Genomic DNA, 15,425 nt, shown 5'->3' with positions numbered 1-15,425 from the left:
CATGGTAGTTTCCCTTCTCTTTGCTGCTCTTCCTTTTAAATGCTCATGTCTTCTCATGCTTGGGGAGAACTTCCCTTTTCAGCTCAGGGCCTCTTCCTGTAGTGCTGGCTCAGATTACAAACCTATACAAACGGATACACAGACACCATGTGTCCATTCCTGAGACAAGGCAGTCTGCTGCAAAATAGAAGTTCTGCCCAGCATGAGAACAGACACAGATTCAAAAGGAAGAGCAGCAAAGAGAAGGGAAACTACCATGGATTACAGTAAGGCACACATTACAGTATTGTTTTATGTTAAAAAATCTGAGGGTTTAATGTCACTTTAATTGATGCACATTGTTTACATCACCCATTTAGTCAATATATGGCTACTGCAGCAAGAACTGTGTTCCCAGGCGTTTTCTCACACCAGGCCACCAGGTCTAAGCCTGCAAACCGGAGCTGAATTCATTTTGCTTTAGGTAGGAACATTTCAACAAATTGCCTTGCGACAGGAAGTGTGAGACTGCCAGTTACTTGAAGGCTGAGCTAAAAATATGTAAATTTCGCATAAATGGGTTTACATACATTAAAATACATAAAAACTGATGGGTTTGTAATGGCAGAATATGGCGTGTTAGAGTGCCTGCTGTTGCTATGCAGTGGGCATATTACTTGGATTTCTTTAAATTTGTTACGGGTTTCCCTTTAAAGGTGAATATGTTAAAAATTACAGCAGAGGCACCTTTAGAAATGTTCAGTAATGACAATCTACAAACACATATAATCTTTGCATACCCTATTTTTCTTTTCCTCCCCATTCTTCTCATGGTGCCCATTTCCACGAAGGGATTAATCCATCTTCCTTTACTTCCTGGAAATCTGGGTCTGCCTTCTGGAATATGTGACAGTGTACAATATCTGAGGGGGAAAATACCTTTCTTCCAAGATGACATAAGATTAGGGCTGAAATAATTAATCAACGTAATTGATCGATGATGAGAATTGTTGTCAATGATTTTCATTATCGATTAGCTGATTTAATAAGTTGAATCCGCTGCTGCCCTGCTCACCTAGTTTCCTCCCCGCTGGTGCTGGCTGCAGCAGTCTTTGTCCTTTTTAATCCCCGCTGCTCCCCCCGCTGGTGGCAGAGGCAGGGGGGACACAGACCTCTGCAGCCGGCACCAGCGGGGAGGTGAGACCAGCTGAGCCTCTTCATTCTCTGGCTTGTCTGCTGCCGTCCCCGTGTCTTCTCTGTATTCTCCAGGTTGGCCACTGCCGCCCACTAGCCTCCTTTGTATTCTTCGGCTTTCTTTGCTGCCCCCGCTCCTCCACTGCTGCCCCACACAGGTGTCCCAGTTCCTCAGCTGCTCTCCCTATGCATTTGCTGCTCCCCGTGCCCCCTCTTCTGCCGGCAGTAGAAAGCCGGCGTCAAGTACCCATCCAGCGGCTGGATGACTTAAGTGGCTTTTTTAAATTGCAATAGCAGGCTGGCTGTCAATCAGCAGAGGAGGACCTAAAGGTAGAACTTTTCTCCTCTGTTGATTGACAGGCAGTGGGTGGGTGCAATAGCCAGCCTTCTATTGGCTATTACAATTTAAAATAGCCAATAGCCGGCTGACTATTGCTCCCAGCCACTGCCTGCCGTGTTTACAGCTGTCATTCCCCAGTTAAAACTATTGAAGTGGAAAGGCCTTAAAGAGAACCCGTCATCTCCACGCGCCATCACATAGGGGGCTTGCAAGCTCCCCATATGTGATGGCAATGAAAAAAAAAAAAAGTTAAATTAAAAATGGCAAAAAATAAATAAAATGTTGAAGTCCCCCCAACCCCGCGAACATGGAAAACAAAAGTCGGTACACCTACGTACGAAAACGACGATTGTGGTACACATGTCTGGTATCGCTGCGTGCGCCATACAGAGCAATAATTATCTGGCTAATATTCATGGCTAACTCTAACCTGATGACTGGGCATATATATATATATTCGTCCCAAGTTTGGTGTTATTTAATTATATTGGTTGGAGTTTTAAACTTCAGATTTTTTTAAAATCCATGAAACTAATTGAAATGTCTAATATACATACAATTATTTAAAAAAAAATCTGGGAAAAGCTTTGCCTTGACAAATTCTGCTGCGTGATGTGCTTTGTGGCGCCATTCATTTCAATGCACCCCAAACACACCTCCTGCCTATAGTGCAATCCTGCAATGCCGTGCATTGCAGTGCGATTGCAAAAAAATGTGCATGCAGTTTTATTCTAAAGTAAATTGTGTTTTTAACTCTCCACTGTATTTTATTTTAAATAAAATATGGTATTTAATATTTTTATTTTATCTGATTGAAAATAAATTCGTCCACCTAATCGATTATAAAAATAATCATTAGTTGCAGCCCTCTGTGAGATTTTGCAGGCCAGCTTGTTGGCATATGTACGAAAATCGATGTTACTTGTGTTTTTTTTCATCCGCTGCCATTGAAATCTAGAGGCCAGAAACGCTTGCAGATGCACCAACAACTCAACCATACTGATTCCAGAGCATGGCAGCACAGTGCACTGGTGTATACGGGCCCTATAGAAGTTAATGACAACCCTCTTGTCGCACGTTGGGAATGCGTGCTAAACCACAGGGGCCTTAATGTTTTCATACTAAAAATATTTGACTTCTGTTTTAAATGCAGGGGAACACCTGCATTTCAGTGTTTTTTTTTTTGTTTTTTTTAATGTTTGCTTTAGTTTTAGGCAGAAAATGTTCCCTACTTAGACCAAAAAATTAATGTATTGCAAATGCATTTGATTTTTAGTGTTGTTGGCTATTACTTTGCCACTCACCCACTGAGTAACCTTTTAAAACATGTTTTCCTTTTGAATTTCAAGTACAGCGCATTGCCGTCCTGTGCACCACTCATTGGGTCAGACCTGGATATCAGATGATATTGTCTGGCACATGAACGTTTGTGTTTTTCTTTGGAGTTCTTCAATGAGATTGCCTTACCTGCTCTATTTCTTTACATGTTTCCTTACAAAGCTCAGATGAAATGCAGCTTTGCTGTGTTTTTTTTTTTTCTTCCTGCGCTCTAACTATTGTTTTGTTGTTTTGTAGCCTCTTTACAACCAGCCTTCAGACACAAAGGTTTATCATGAAAACATCAAGACGTAAGTATGCCTCAGTCATTCCTACAAAAATACACTCTGCTGTAATTACCAGCAAATCAAATACAATCAGGGAGATTTCTGTAATACAGGGTAATGTGCACATGATTGCCTGCCAGAAAATGTTAGTAGTCAATAGTTTAAAGTGCTTTAAAGCACATAGGTGTATGCAGAGCACGCTCTATACTTTTCCTGTAATGTACCTAAAAGCCCAGCTATGTTGGTTGCTCTTTCCCAGCTAAATGCTGCAATGCAGATGCTTCACACAACGGCACAAACTGATTTGTTGGTTCCCTCCATCTGCATGCCTTACCATTGTCTTTTATCCAAGATATCAACCTTGGCTTTCCAAATCTGCATGCTGATTTTAGTCATTTGATTTGTTTTCAGTATATTTACCATTTGCTTAAAGGAAAACGCATGAATTTGTGTGTTTTTTCTCCACATAGTTTTCCTTTAAAGTCCTATAAAGAGCAGGCATGCATGCCACCATTGTCTATACCTTTTTTCTTTCCTTCTCCCAGGTTCCACTAAATTTAGGCACACTTAGCATAATGAGTGACATTCAAGTTGTTACTGTGGCATCCCTCTACATCAGGGATAGTCGACCTTTGCCCTCCAGTTTTGTTGAAACTACAAATCCCACTATGCTTCTGCCTCTGGAAGTCATACCTGTGACTGTCAGAATCTTGTAATGTCTTATGTGATTTGTCTATGTGCCACTCAGGAACTTTGATACTCTATATACAGTACTGTGCAAAAGTTTGAGGCAGGTGAACAAATGCTGTAAATTAAGGATTTTTTCAGAAATAAGTGTTAATATTTTATTTTTATCAATTAACAAAATGGAAAGTAAATGAACAGAAGAGCAAATCAATATTTGGTGTGATCAACCTTTGCCTTCAAAACAGCATCAGTTCTTCTAGGTACACTTGCACACAGTTTTTAAAGGAACTCGGCAGGTAGGTTGTTCCAAACATCTTGGAGAACTAACCCCAGATCTTCTGTGGATGTCGGCTGCCTCAAATCCGATCATGTCTGCTTGAAAGACTGACAGGCATAGCTGATCGAACCGGCCGTGTGAAAGGGAGCAAATAGGTACTTACTGCAGGCTCGGCATTCCCATTTGCCTACGCATCAGTGATGTCACCCAGCCTTCCTAAAGCATCCTGGAAACTTGAGGGTCCCAAATCTTGTTGGATAACAGTCCAGCACTCTGCAGATTCATGTGAAGTTTGGGATCCTCTGGTTTTACAGGAGGCTGTGTAAAAAGGACTAGCACCTCCAACGCACACACACACTCCCCCCCCACCCCCCAAACCCCCCTTTATTTGCTTATGGTTGGGGGAGATAATTAGTAGAGATAGGGGGTCTATTTTAGTGCAAGATCTACTTCAAATGTATTAATAAGGCCAGAAGTTTTGTTTTACCATAGGGAATTGAAAGTACAAAAAAAATAATAATGCCAAGGCATTTTTCCTATCTCCTCCACAGAGGGATTCTTGAACTGCTGCCTAGAAGTAGAGAAAAATTAGTTTTTGGGGGAAAAAATGGAGCTCCCTGACAGAGGGAGCATACAAAATTCATGCAGATATTGTCTTTAGTTAGAATTGATTTTAGGATTCTATAGTTGCATAACAATAGTAGTTCTTGCCCCACTGTTCTGTCTGTATTAATTGTAATTAGAATTTATATGTGCATTAGAAAAATGCACATGAATAACCTACTTTTCAAATCCTATATAGGGTAAGTTTAATGCTTTATTAATTTTCCATTTCTCTCATGTCATTATTATCATTATTATTATACAGGATTTATATAGCGCCAACAGTTTGTCAGTTCTCATAAGTTCTCAGTTTGTCAGTTTTATTAGGTATGTACATTAATCTATAGCTGTGAAATTAGTTTCTAGTAAGTTTCAAATTAAGCTAATTAGATCAAATTGAATTTTAAATGTATAATTTTCTTCTTGAAGGCTACTCTTTCCATTAACGATGTATGTATTTCTTGGATATAACATTCTGAAGGTCTGCAGTTGTGATATTGCAGATGGCACCCCAACACACTATAGAAATTAGTTGCAACACATCACAATGTACAAGAATCCACTATTGTGCATTCTGAAGCGCGGTGTCATCAGACCTGGTGCAAGTCTGATTTTTTTACTATGGTGCATTGGCAGCCAATTCAAATCAGCAATACTGCATCAAAATAGCTAGGTGTAACCCTTTACCCTTACCCTGCCCTTTACCCTGCCTTTACAGGGCCAACTGCCCTGCAGTTGAAAATGAAAACTGTCAGGAGCATTTGTTAAGTGGTACTGGCACAGTGGGTTCCGTGACTTTAGAGTACATGATCAGTGAACACATGACAGATTTAGTTCCTTTCCCATGTTTTATGGCTTGGGTTAGATTGATTTCCCAAGTAAGGTCTTGTTTCTCTGCTTTGCCTTTACAGAAATCAGGTTATGAGGAAGAAACTGATCTTATTTTTCAAGAGAAGAAATCATGCTAGAAAGCAAAGGGTTTGTATATATTTTTGTTTTTAGAATTTTGCAAAGACATTCTATTCATACCCGTATTTGTTTTAATTAAGAACTTTATTAGCTTTATTTATGTATTTTTTTATTGGCAGTCCTAATGACTGCTTGCCTTATTGAGTATATCAGTTGACCTGTGTTCTTTCTTACAGGAACAGAACATTTGTCAGCGTTACGATCAGCTGATGGAAGCTTGGGAGAAAAAAGTGGATCGGATAGAGAACAACCCCCGGAGAAAAGCAAAGGAGAGCAAAACCCGGGAATACTACGAGAAACAGTTCCCAGAAATTCGAAAACAGCGAGAACAGCAGGAGAGGTTTCAGAGGTGCCATCTACAAACAAAGTAGTCAAAAGATACCTTTTATTGTTGTCTGTGTGCATCCATAACAAAGCCATTTTATGGCTGTTATTAACCTACCGTTTTAGCCAAATGTTTAGGGGTGTGCATTGAGGAACCTGGTCTTGGGGCAGCAGAGAGAGTAGACTGCTAACACAATATGTACTGATTTATTGTATAACCACTAGCTCGTTAATCTCAGTGAATGGATATCTGGGTGTGGAATTCCTGACACTTATCTGAAATCTGCCTAGGGGAAAAACAAAGAATATACGGTACCGCTTTCCCTAAACTAAAGGATAGAATAGGCACCTGTGGTAGTGCTCTTCCTAAGTATCTATGAAGGCATCTTTATCCACAGCAAGGCCATATGGAGATTTTCAGATGGGAACTCAAGGTGTTGCGGGCCTCAGATCTCCCAGGAACTTTTAATTTGAGCCTCTAAATGCCTTATGGGCCCCTTTTTACTTATGATAATTTGCATGTTGTATTTATTATGCTCTGGCTGCTAAGGCAATATTCATACTAAATTCACAAGTCTGTTAGATTATGTAAATACATGTCCACTAGACACATATTTTGGTATGCTTTTTTTTTTCTTTTTCTTTTTTTAAAGGGATGCACCAAAATGTTGAAAATGGTACTATGGGCAAAATGCATATAGTACCCCCAAAAAATGGTTGAAAATGCATTGCATCCCCTGTGATGGTCGGAGAGGACACAGAGCCGATCCAGCTGCCAGCGCTCAGCAGGGAGGAGAGAAGCTGTCAGGAGGCCGGGTGGTGTAATGTGGTGGGAGGAGAGCTGTGAATGAACAGGAAGCTTCTGTACTGAGTGTTTCCTGTTCATTGAGTGCTGGGGCTGCAGAAAAAGAGATTGAGTACTCAGTGTGCTCAATTTCTTTTTCTATTTTAAAAGAGCAATAGAAATCTGTTTAGACCCCTGGTATTTCCCCAAGACCCCTAACAGTAAAAAATCATTTTTAAAAGGTTGAGAAAAAAGTCATTTGATTTCGGCCTGACAATTTTTAAAGTTTCCCTCCTAAAAATTTCATTTTGTTGCATCCCTACTTTTTTTTTTTTTTTACATGTGCTCTGGTATTGCTTTTTCAGGAAAATGGAGTTCAGTGTGAGCGAGACCCAACGTTGGCCAACAAGACCAATCGTTGGCCAACAAGACCAATCGTTGGCCAACAAGACCAATCGTTGGCCAAGTTCAAACTATTTTGAACACTTTTTGATCAGAAAAGCGAACTGTAGAGATTAAAACATAACAGACATTATCCATGCCCTATCAATGTAAATATATAACTTGATATTTGCTAGGACATTGCTCTATGTGTCCAGCATTAAAGTAGTTTGGATTTGTTTGGTTCTGATTTAAGTTGGCAGAACTGGGTGCCAATAAGGTATATGGTGAAAGGGCATTTGGTTGGATTGTCTTTTGCCGATAATGCATTGAAACCTGTAAGGGAGGCATGATTAGGAGTATCTGCTGAGCCATAGACATGCATGCTTATAGAGTATATGCATGCATGTTTATTCGCCTATCTAGCACATGAAACCCCATCTGATGTTTACAGGTAGTTTAATTTCTGATTGACAGGCTGAGTATTCAGCACAGTTGTATTATGAGATGTATGTTTAGTTGTTGTAATACATTTTGCTTTTAGTGATGTATGATGGTGTTGGAACATGTTTTCACTATGCATCATACAAAGGAAATGACGGAATCATTTATTTCAGAGTCGGTCAGAGGGGTGGTGGTTTATCTGCAACCATCGCCAGGAGTGAACATGAGATCTCGGAAATCATTGATGGTCTGTCGGAGCAGGAGGTGAGGTCATTGTAAAGTCTGTTTCAGGTTTAATACTATCAGTAAATCACAAGTTAATTTCTTAATGAAACTCTTCAAAGCATGCTATTGCCTTTGGCTAGTCCGTTTCCTCTTTTCATATGCCAGCGGAGTCTTGAATCAGAAAAGGCTTCTAATTTGGTTCAGATTTTCCATGTTGTGTCTCTTTGAAATAATGTAGCAGAAAGACTGTACATGTTGTGCATTTTAATTGCTAGAATCCATGAAATTGCAAATCAAACTATTGTGCTTAATGGAGATCTTCAGTGAAACCTCTCAACTGCAGTAAATAAAGGGAAAGTTTAGGTCCTAACTTCAGTACAAAAAGTGCCAAAACTATCCCTTTGTAAAGTACATGTTTAAACTGTGAAGCAACGACCAATTTCCTTTAGAAGTTGCCATTTTGCCAGACGTGCTGATCCATGTGGTTCAATTTGTACAGAAGCAGACCCAGAGAAGGGTATACAAGTCAGGAGCTACAATGCAGGTTGTTGCACACTTGTTTTGGATCAGCATTACAAATCGAGAACCACCAAATTTATAATAAGAGGGCAGTGATTGTGCAGGCCTTTCTCTTATGACATTTTTTCTCAGAGGAGGACCAAGAGGAGACTCTCCCTGCATCCCAGAGAACAATGTCATGTTATTGTTTATCTGCAGCCTTGAAGCAGTCCTCATCTGTCCTACAGATTAAAATGATGTAAATGAATAAATGGCACTCTCACACCAGAACTACTGATGTAGCACTGCTGTGCGTCACGGAAAACATCCTCAAAAATACCTGTTCTGTGTATCAATAAATGTGTAATACTACCCATGCCAAATACATAATTTCCTTGGGAGATCTGTAGAGATAGTTTACTTGTCGTTTACTGATAGACATGTTCTTCTTTTTAGAATAATGAAAGGCAAATGCGACAGCTCTCTGTCATTCCACCCATGATGTTTGATGCAGAGCAGAGAAGGGTGAAGTTCATTAATATGAATGGTTTGATGGAAGATCCGATGAAGGCCTACAGAGATCGGCAGTTCATGAACGTGTGGACAGACCATGAAAAAGAAACATTTAAAGAAAAGTAAATTTTATTTATTAATGCAGACTAGAAAATAAAACGTACACGATAGATTTTGTTAAATTTAAGAACGTTAATGTGTTATTTATTAAGAACAAAGTGATCTGCGCCAATACGTAAGTGTTAAAAGCTTCTAAGCACTCTAAAAACATCAAGTATATATATGGTGAAATAAATATAAATAAAACCTATAAGCCAATACAAAACAGCTGTGTATATACAGCACATTTCATAAATCATGCATGCAATCTCATCCACATGTAAAGTGCTAAGCAGAAATAGATGTGTGCGACTCCTTAGTGCATAAATAATCCAAAAATTGTCAATAGCGAAAATGAAGTGCTGCAAAGTTCAAAAAGTGTAATAAACACACATATAGCGTTGTCCACATGTGAAAGTCTATCTCCAAAGTATCGAAAGAACACCGATCTGATGTCTCTTTCAATCCTTCACCGTGCATACCCATTGAACACACATGTACAGAGAGGTGCTCACCAGATGTTATGGACCCACAATGTCGGTCTCACTGCGCAGTTCCCTTCTCAAAAAGGGGAGGGAAACCCTTAATGCGATTGAAATTAAATCTTCTCCAACCAACACAGGAATCACCATACCCTTGAAAGAGATAAACAGAAAAAACACAACGCGTACAATTTTGAGAAAATAATCTATTATTAAAAAGGTTCTCACATAAAAACATTAGAAACGGGCATGTAGCATCATTCACTCTCTGGCAGGGGGAATCCCAACAGTAGTTTGAGAGGAGATACGGTAATAAGGATCCCGTCCTCCCGGCAGGTTTACCTGTGGACGTAGTGACGTTAGATGCTCCGCTTAATGCGCATTACGTCCAGCGTGACTTGGTCAGGGGCTGCCTTTTCACACTGTGCTGGAAAAACTGGAGCAGGACCTACATTTTTTGTGCATTCATCAACATTACAGCCCAGTCAATATGAATAGGCTTTAGATTGTAAGCTTTCGCAAGCAGGGCCTTCCTGTTGTCTTGTAACTGTACTGTCTCTTCCTTTATATTGTAAAGCGCTGCGCAAATTGCTGGCAATATAAAAACAGAAATCCTGTGTAATAATACTGTAATGCTCCTCAATGCAATCTGGAAACACGTGCAATGTACTGCAGCATATTCTGCTGTCAATGGGCCCTATGAAATCCTGTCGCGAGTTGTTGCCTTTAATGGGATTACTGACAACCTGTCATTTAATGATTGAGATTCCTTTTAAATGCTCATTCCTGACTTGTAGAAATTGTAACAATAAGTGTGATCACTGAAAACACTTTCCTTTTCAATTGTAAATGGCTTATATTCGGGTCAATACTTTTTCCCAGTTTTTTTGGCTAAAATTAGGTACCTCGGCTTATATTCGGGACGGCTTATACTCGAGTATATACGGTAACACAAATGTATTACCTGCATGTTACTAATCTGCTGCAAGGTTTCCTATATTGTCTTTTCTTGATTTTTTTTTTTTTTTTCAGATTTGTACAGCATCCTAAAAACTTTGGTCTGATTGCTGCTTGTCTGGAAAGAAAGGTATTACTGCCACTTCTAGTGTATGTTTGTGTGGGTGTTTACTATAAACATTGGTAAGTTTTTGCATACCATAGATACAATTGGCAAAAATGTCCCCCATAATTCTCCACCTGTCTGCCTTCATCTTGTTTTTGAACATACACAACTTAGACATTGCAAATTTACATCAGCCCCTTTAGAGTTCTGCAAAAAATTTTTATCTTATTTTATTCAACAAATTTCATATTTAACTCTTAATAAATCTGCATGTATTTCTTTTTAGAGGGAGATAACACACACTTCGTATCACTTTCTTATTTCTCAAACTTTCTCCTTCATTCAAGCAATATTCCATGCACATCTATTTCTTTCCTTTATCTCATTTTTATCAAGGTGTTCCCATTCAAATCCCTCTAACTAACCTTTAAAAATAACTTAACCCCACACCCAACATGGCTTCTTCAGAACTTATATCAGTGAACAAAGTGCAAATCATTTATCATTATATGGTGTTAATCTAATTTTTGGTAGAGAATAGTGTGGGCAGACTGACAGTAAGTTATTACAATTCCCTTTCCACTGTTGCTATTTAGATCAGGTCTCTGATTATTTCACCCCTTTGCTACTTCCCATATTGGTGCCATTGTGTCCCTCAGTGATGTATTTCTACATTTTGTTTCCTTTTTAGAGTGTTGCCGATTGTGTGTTGTATTATTATTTAACTAAGAAAAATGAAAACTTGAAATCTCTTGTAAGAAGAAATTACAGCAAGCGGAGAGGACGAAACCAGGTATGTTTTGCAAAAATTAATTAAGTCAAATGTACATACCAATAGAGCACAAAAAATAAGTATCTGAACACATGCAGGGACACAATCCCTGTACCCATGTCTTTTTTATTTTTGCATTACATTTGTAGCCCAGACCACCATCAGCAAAATGCTACGGTTGCTGTTAAATACTTGATCTGAGGCTCAAGCCTTGATCTGAGGCTCAAGCATGTGAATATTTAAACCAAGAATCCATCAGTTACTCGGCACATTTTTTTTTTTGTCTGTCTAACTTGCATAAAGTGTATTTTTTGCTCTACTGCTTTTGGAATTTCTGATACATTTCTTCAATAGTTTGTAGTCTCCAGTCCCTATCTTCAAATCTCCATACCTTCTAGGGCATGAGTCATGTCTGTGGCTGTCAGAATCTTGCAATGCCTCATGGGATTTGTAGTTCCACCACAGCTGGAGGGCCGGAGGTTTGCTACCCCTGTTCTAGGGTCATACATGCATTGGAACCTGTTCTGGAGGGGGAACCCACTTGTCCTAACTGGTTATTTGACAGCTGTGAAAGTAACCTCTTCGGAGGCAGCATTTACAAAATTTTAAACCCATTACACCAGTTGGCCACCGTTTGTCCTTCATGTAGCTAGTCTGTGACTTATCTTTTAGCCCTGAAACCGCTTGTTCCGGATATTACATGTTATTTTTTATTTATTTCTTTTTTTATGCTGTAGGGTATACATTTTAATAGTGATTGTTTCTGATAGTGATTGTTTCTGCTATGTGGTCAAACAAATACTAATAATTCATATATTTTAGGGATGCATATTGGCCGAAAATGGCACTTGCCGAAAGTGCCATTTTCCTGCCGATACATCGGCGCATCCCTGCTTTCTTTCCTCCCCACTTGGGGCTGCTCTGTGTCCCAGCAGGGAGGAGAGAAAGTGTGACAGGCTGCCGAGCGCTGCAGGAGGAGAGCGCTGTGAGCTGCCGGCGTCTCCTCCCACACCGCTCAGCCTCCTATCACAGTCCGGCAGAGCGGTGTGTGGGCGGAGACTGCCCAAGCTGTCACAGGAGGCTGGGCTCTCCACCCTACACCGCTCGATCAGCCTCCTGTGACAGCGTGTCAGAGAGGAGAGCAAGGTACACACACTTAGCGATCAGTGATTGCTGAGTGTTTGTACATAATTGAGGGCATGGTATTTTTTTTTTTTTTTAATCAGAAGTCAACTTTATTGTACATCTGCACGGTACAATGATACAAGGAGGTCGTGCCTCCAACACAAGACAACATCCTCCATACGAATCTCGAGTATAGTATAAGTACATAAAACACGGTACATTGCAGAGTACACTTGAGAGGATTATGCGGTTGCAAACAAAGCAGACAATATATAGCCATGATGGCTGTATAGTGCAAAAGAAAAAACGTAACAAAGTGTTGCGATGAGCAAATCCGATGTAGTGCACGAACATGTAAAAAGGAGTTATGCTGGTCCTATGTGGCATCAGGTATTAGAGTAAGTACGATCAGGCAGTCACACTTGAGGTTAATAGTGTTCCCTATCGCATATATACAGGTATATAAAATGTTTCAAGTGTTTAGCGTCAATGGGGAGAAAAGGGGAAGAAGGGTGGGGGGTCAGGAATGGGAGAGGAGCAGACGGAGCAGGTAAAGGGGAAGAGGGGAAAGGAAAGAGAGGTGCAGCAGGGAATGAGGACATGGTATGTTAACTATATCCTCAATTATGAATGAATGGGAATGATCTACATCACCTCCTGTTCATTCATAGTTGTAGTTATAGTAAACGTACCATGTCCTCATGTTATCAATGAACAGGAACACTCATAGAGGATTCTATGGGTAGTAAAACACATTTATTGATACACAGAACAGGTGTTTTCACTCAGAGGATTCCTGTTAATTGATAACGGGATACAGAAAGAGATTTTGTGTCCTAAATCTCTTTTTCTATTTTAAAAGGGAAATATCAGGGGTCTGCTTAGACCCCCAATATTTCCCCAAAGCCCCTAAAAGTAATGTAAAATATTTATTAAAAAATGAATTAATAAAAATAAATTAAAAAGTTTATAAAATAAATTAAAATTAAATATTTGAAAAAAAAACATTTTCGGTTTCAGCCTGAATTTTTAATTTTTTAAATTTTGGTTTCGTTTCGGTTTTAACATTTTAATTTCGGTGCACCTCTAATATATTTATATGAAAAGTGTAAAAACATATAATGAGATTGTATGTTGCTTATGGTAATTGCTACACTCATGAAGTGGCTGGAATAAAAGAATAAGAATAACCGATTATCGAAATCTACATTGGTCTGTGCATGATGGGGGTATTTGTGTGGAAATTGAACGAGGGTGCGATGACGTGACAAAATAAATTGAAAGATGATTGTAAGGTGTATGACCAGCTTTACAATGCTTCTGAAGTTGGCCATATGCTGTGTGAATTTTGGATGGTTGTTGATGATCAGACGAAATTCCTTCCATGAGTTACCCTGTTGCCCTGGTACCCTTCCCAACGGCATTGTTTGATAGGAAAATCGAAGGAGCCAGTCAGAAAATTTTCTGGCAGGCAGTGATGGCAGACAATCAGCTGCTGTCTCTGTTCGGGTATTCTTACATGGGCACAATGCCACTGTCTGGAAACAACAGCCCAGCAAGAGATTTGTCCATCCACGCATTCATTCAACAAAAAACAATTCGCATTCGCTGCAGGTAAATAGATCAGTGTGATTTAAAACACATGCACCAGAAAGATTTCCTTGCACTGAATGTTTAGTGAGGGCCGGTGCACACCTAGGCAACACTCCACCGCGCGGCAATCGTGCACGATTCCTCCCAGATTGCCGCACAGTCAGGAGTCGCCCAGGTGTGCACCGATTGCGATGTGGGTGCCAATATTTTCCAATGGCACCCCAGTCACGCGTACCGTGTATCCCAGAAAAAAAGGTTTTAGCCGCGGGGCTGCCATTGGAAAATAATGGCTCCCACAGCGCCATCGGTGCACACCTAGGTGACTCCTGACCGCGCAGCAATCCACGCAGAATCGTGCATGATTGCCCCACGGTGGGGTGACGCCTAGGTGTGCACCGGCCCTGAATGTCATATTCATTGCTTTTATTAACATGCCCCTTATTTTCTAGAAGTTATACGCAGGTTTTAATAACTCCTGGTCACGATGTGAGCACAGAGATGAGCAGTAACCCATGTTAAACTTACACAGATGAAGATTTTTGCCTTCTCCGCAGCAAGGAAAGCATGCACTTGGAAGAACGTGTTGATAGCAACCATCACTGGCCTAATGGCTTGTTGCCCTGTCTATACGAGGCGGCGTAAAGTCATCCCCTTATTTCTTTTTTTTTGCAGCAGGTGGCACAACCCTATGGTCTGACTAAACAGAAACTTGCCCTGCTGTTGTTGCAGCCAATCAAGCTGAGCTGAGAGGGGGGGGGGATTACCTTGAGTAACCCTTGTGAGATTAGTTGCTTGCATGTGAGATGGACAACTCTTCTCTAGGCAGCTTAAGTGGCAGAATGACACAATTTCCTGGAATAAACATGCTGCCGGGTCAGGCAACTCTTGTACGGAGGACAGCGATGCCTGTACAGTTGTGCCCCCGCGTGCATTTTATCCCTGTGAGATTCAGCCGGGGGCCAAGACTTGTGCTTCTGTAAAGGTGGCAGAGAAGATTGCACATGAACAGATGAAAGTGCAGGTGTGTGATGGCATGGGGGGGGAGTGCATGGGTTGGTTTGTTCTTGGGTTGCTGATCTTTAGAAGGGTATTCGTGTCAGATCTAGTGAAGAAGCCAAGGATAAACTGCGTATTTATGCTGCAGCAGAACCTCATGACTTACACATAAGGCAGCTGTCGCAGTGCTATCTGGGGAAGCAGCTGATGTAACGCAGGGGCATCCGGATGTGATCAGCATTAATATTCTGAGGCCAAGGCCCGAAATCTGGCACATACTCAAAAGTTCCTGTATTAGCAAGCAAAACGATGAGCAGGGCTTCTGTATTGCATTCAAGTAATGTTTATTAACCACTTCAAGACTTTGCACGTATGCGCCCCTGACGCATGTATGCATGCGTGTATGGGTGGGGACTTTAAAAAATTATTTATTTATTTTTTTATTCTTTTTTATGTGTAACTTAACATTTTTT

General features: G+C 40.3%; 1 protein-coding gene across 1 annotated transcript in view; it reads left to right on the top strand.

Annotated features, from left to right (window-relative positions):
* Positions 1-15,425, top strand: part of LOC108800134 (nuclear receptor corepressor 1-like) — a gene marked incomplete at its 3' end in the record, with an annotated part of 110,377 nt that overhangs the window by 60,483 nt on the left and 34,469 nt on the right. Inside the window, exons 8-14 of the mRNA XM_018572081.1 lie at positions 3,089-3,141; positions 5,596-5,662; positions 5,830-6,002; positions 7,760-7,850; positions 8,766-8,944; positions 10,436-10,490; positions 11,158-11,259. Of these exons, the coding sequence (XP_018427583.1) occupies positions 3,089-3,141; positions 5,596-5,662; positions 5,830-6,002; positions 7,760-7,850; positions 8,766-8,944; positions 10,436-10,490; positions 11,158-11,259 (720 nt within the window). The remainder of the gene's footprint in view (positions 1-3,088; positions 3,142-5,595; positions 5,663-5,829; positions 6,003-7,759; positions 7,851-8,765; positions 8,945-10,435; positions 10,491-11,157; positions 11,260-15,425) is intronic.

Source organism: Nanorana parkeri, unplaced genomic scaffold (genome assembly GCF_000935625.1).
Source record: "Nanorana parkeri isolate BGI_ZX_2015 unplaced genomic scaffold, ASM93562v1 scaffold1933, whole genome shotgun sequence".
Taxonomy (NCBI): domain Eukaryota; kingdom Metazoa; phylum Chordata; class Amphibia; order Anura; family Dicroglossidae; genus Nanorana; species Nanorana parkeri.
The sequence above is the reverse complement of the archived record's forward strand: the minus strand, read 5'-3'. Positions and strand labels throughout refer to the sequence as shown.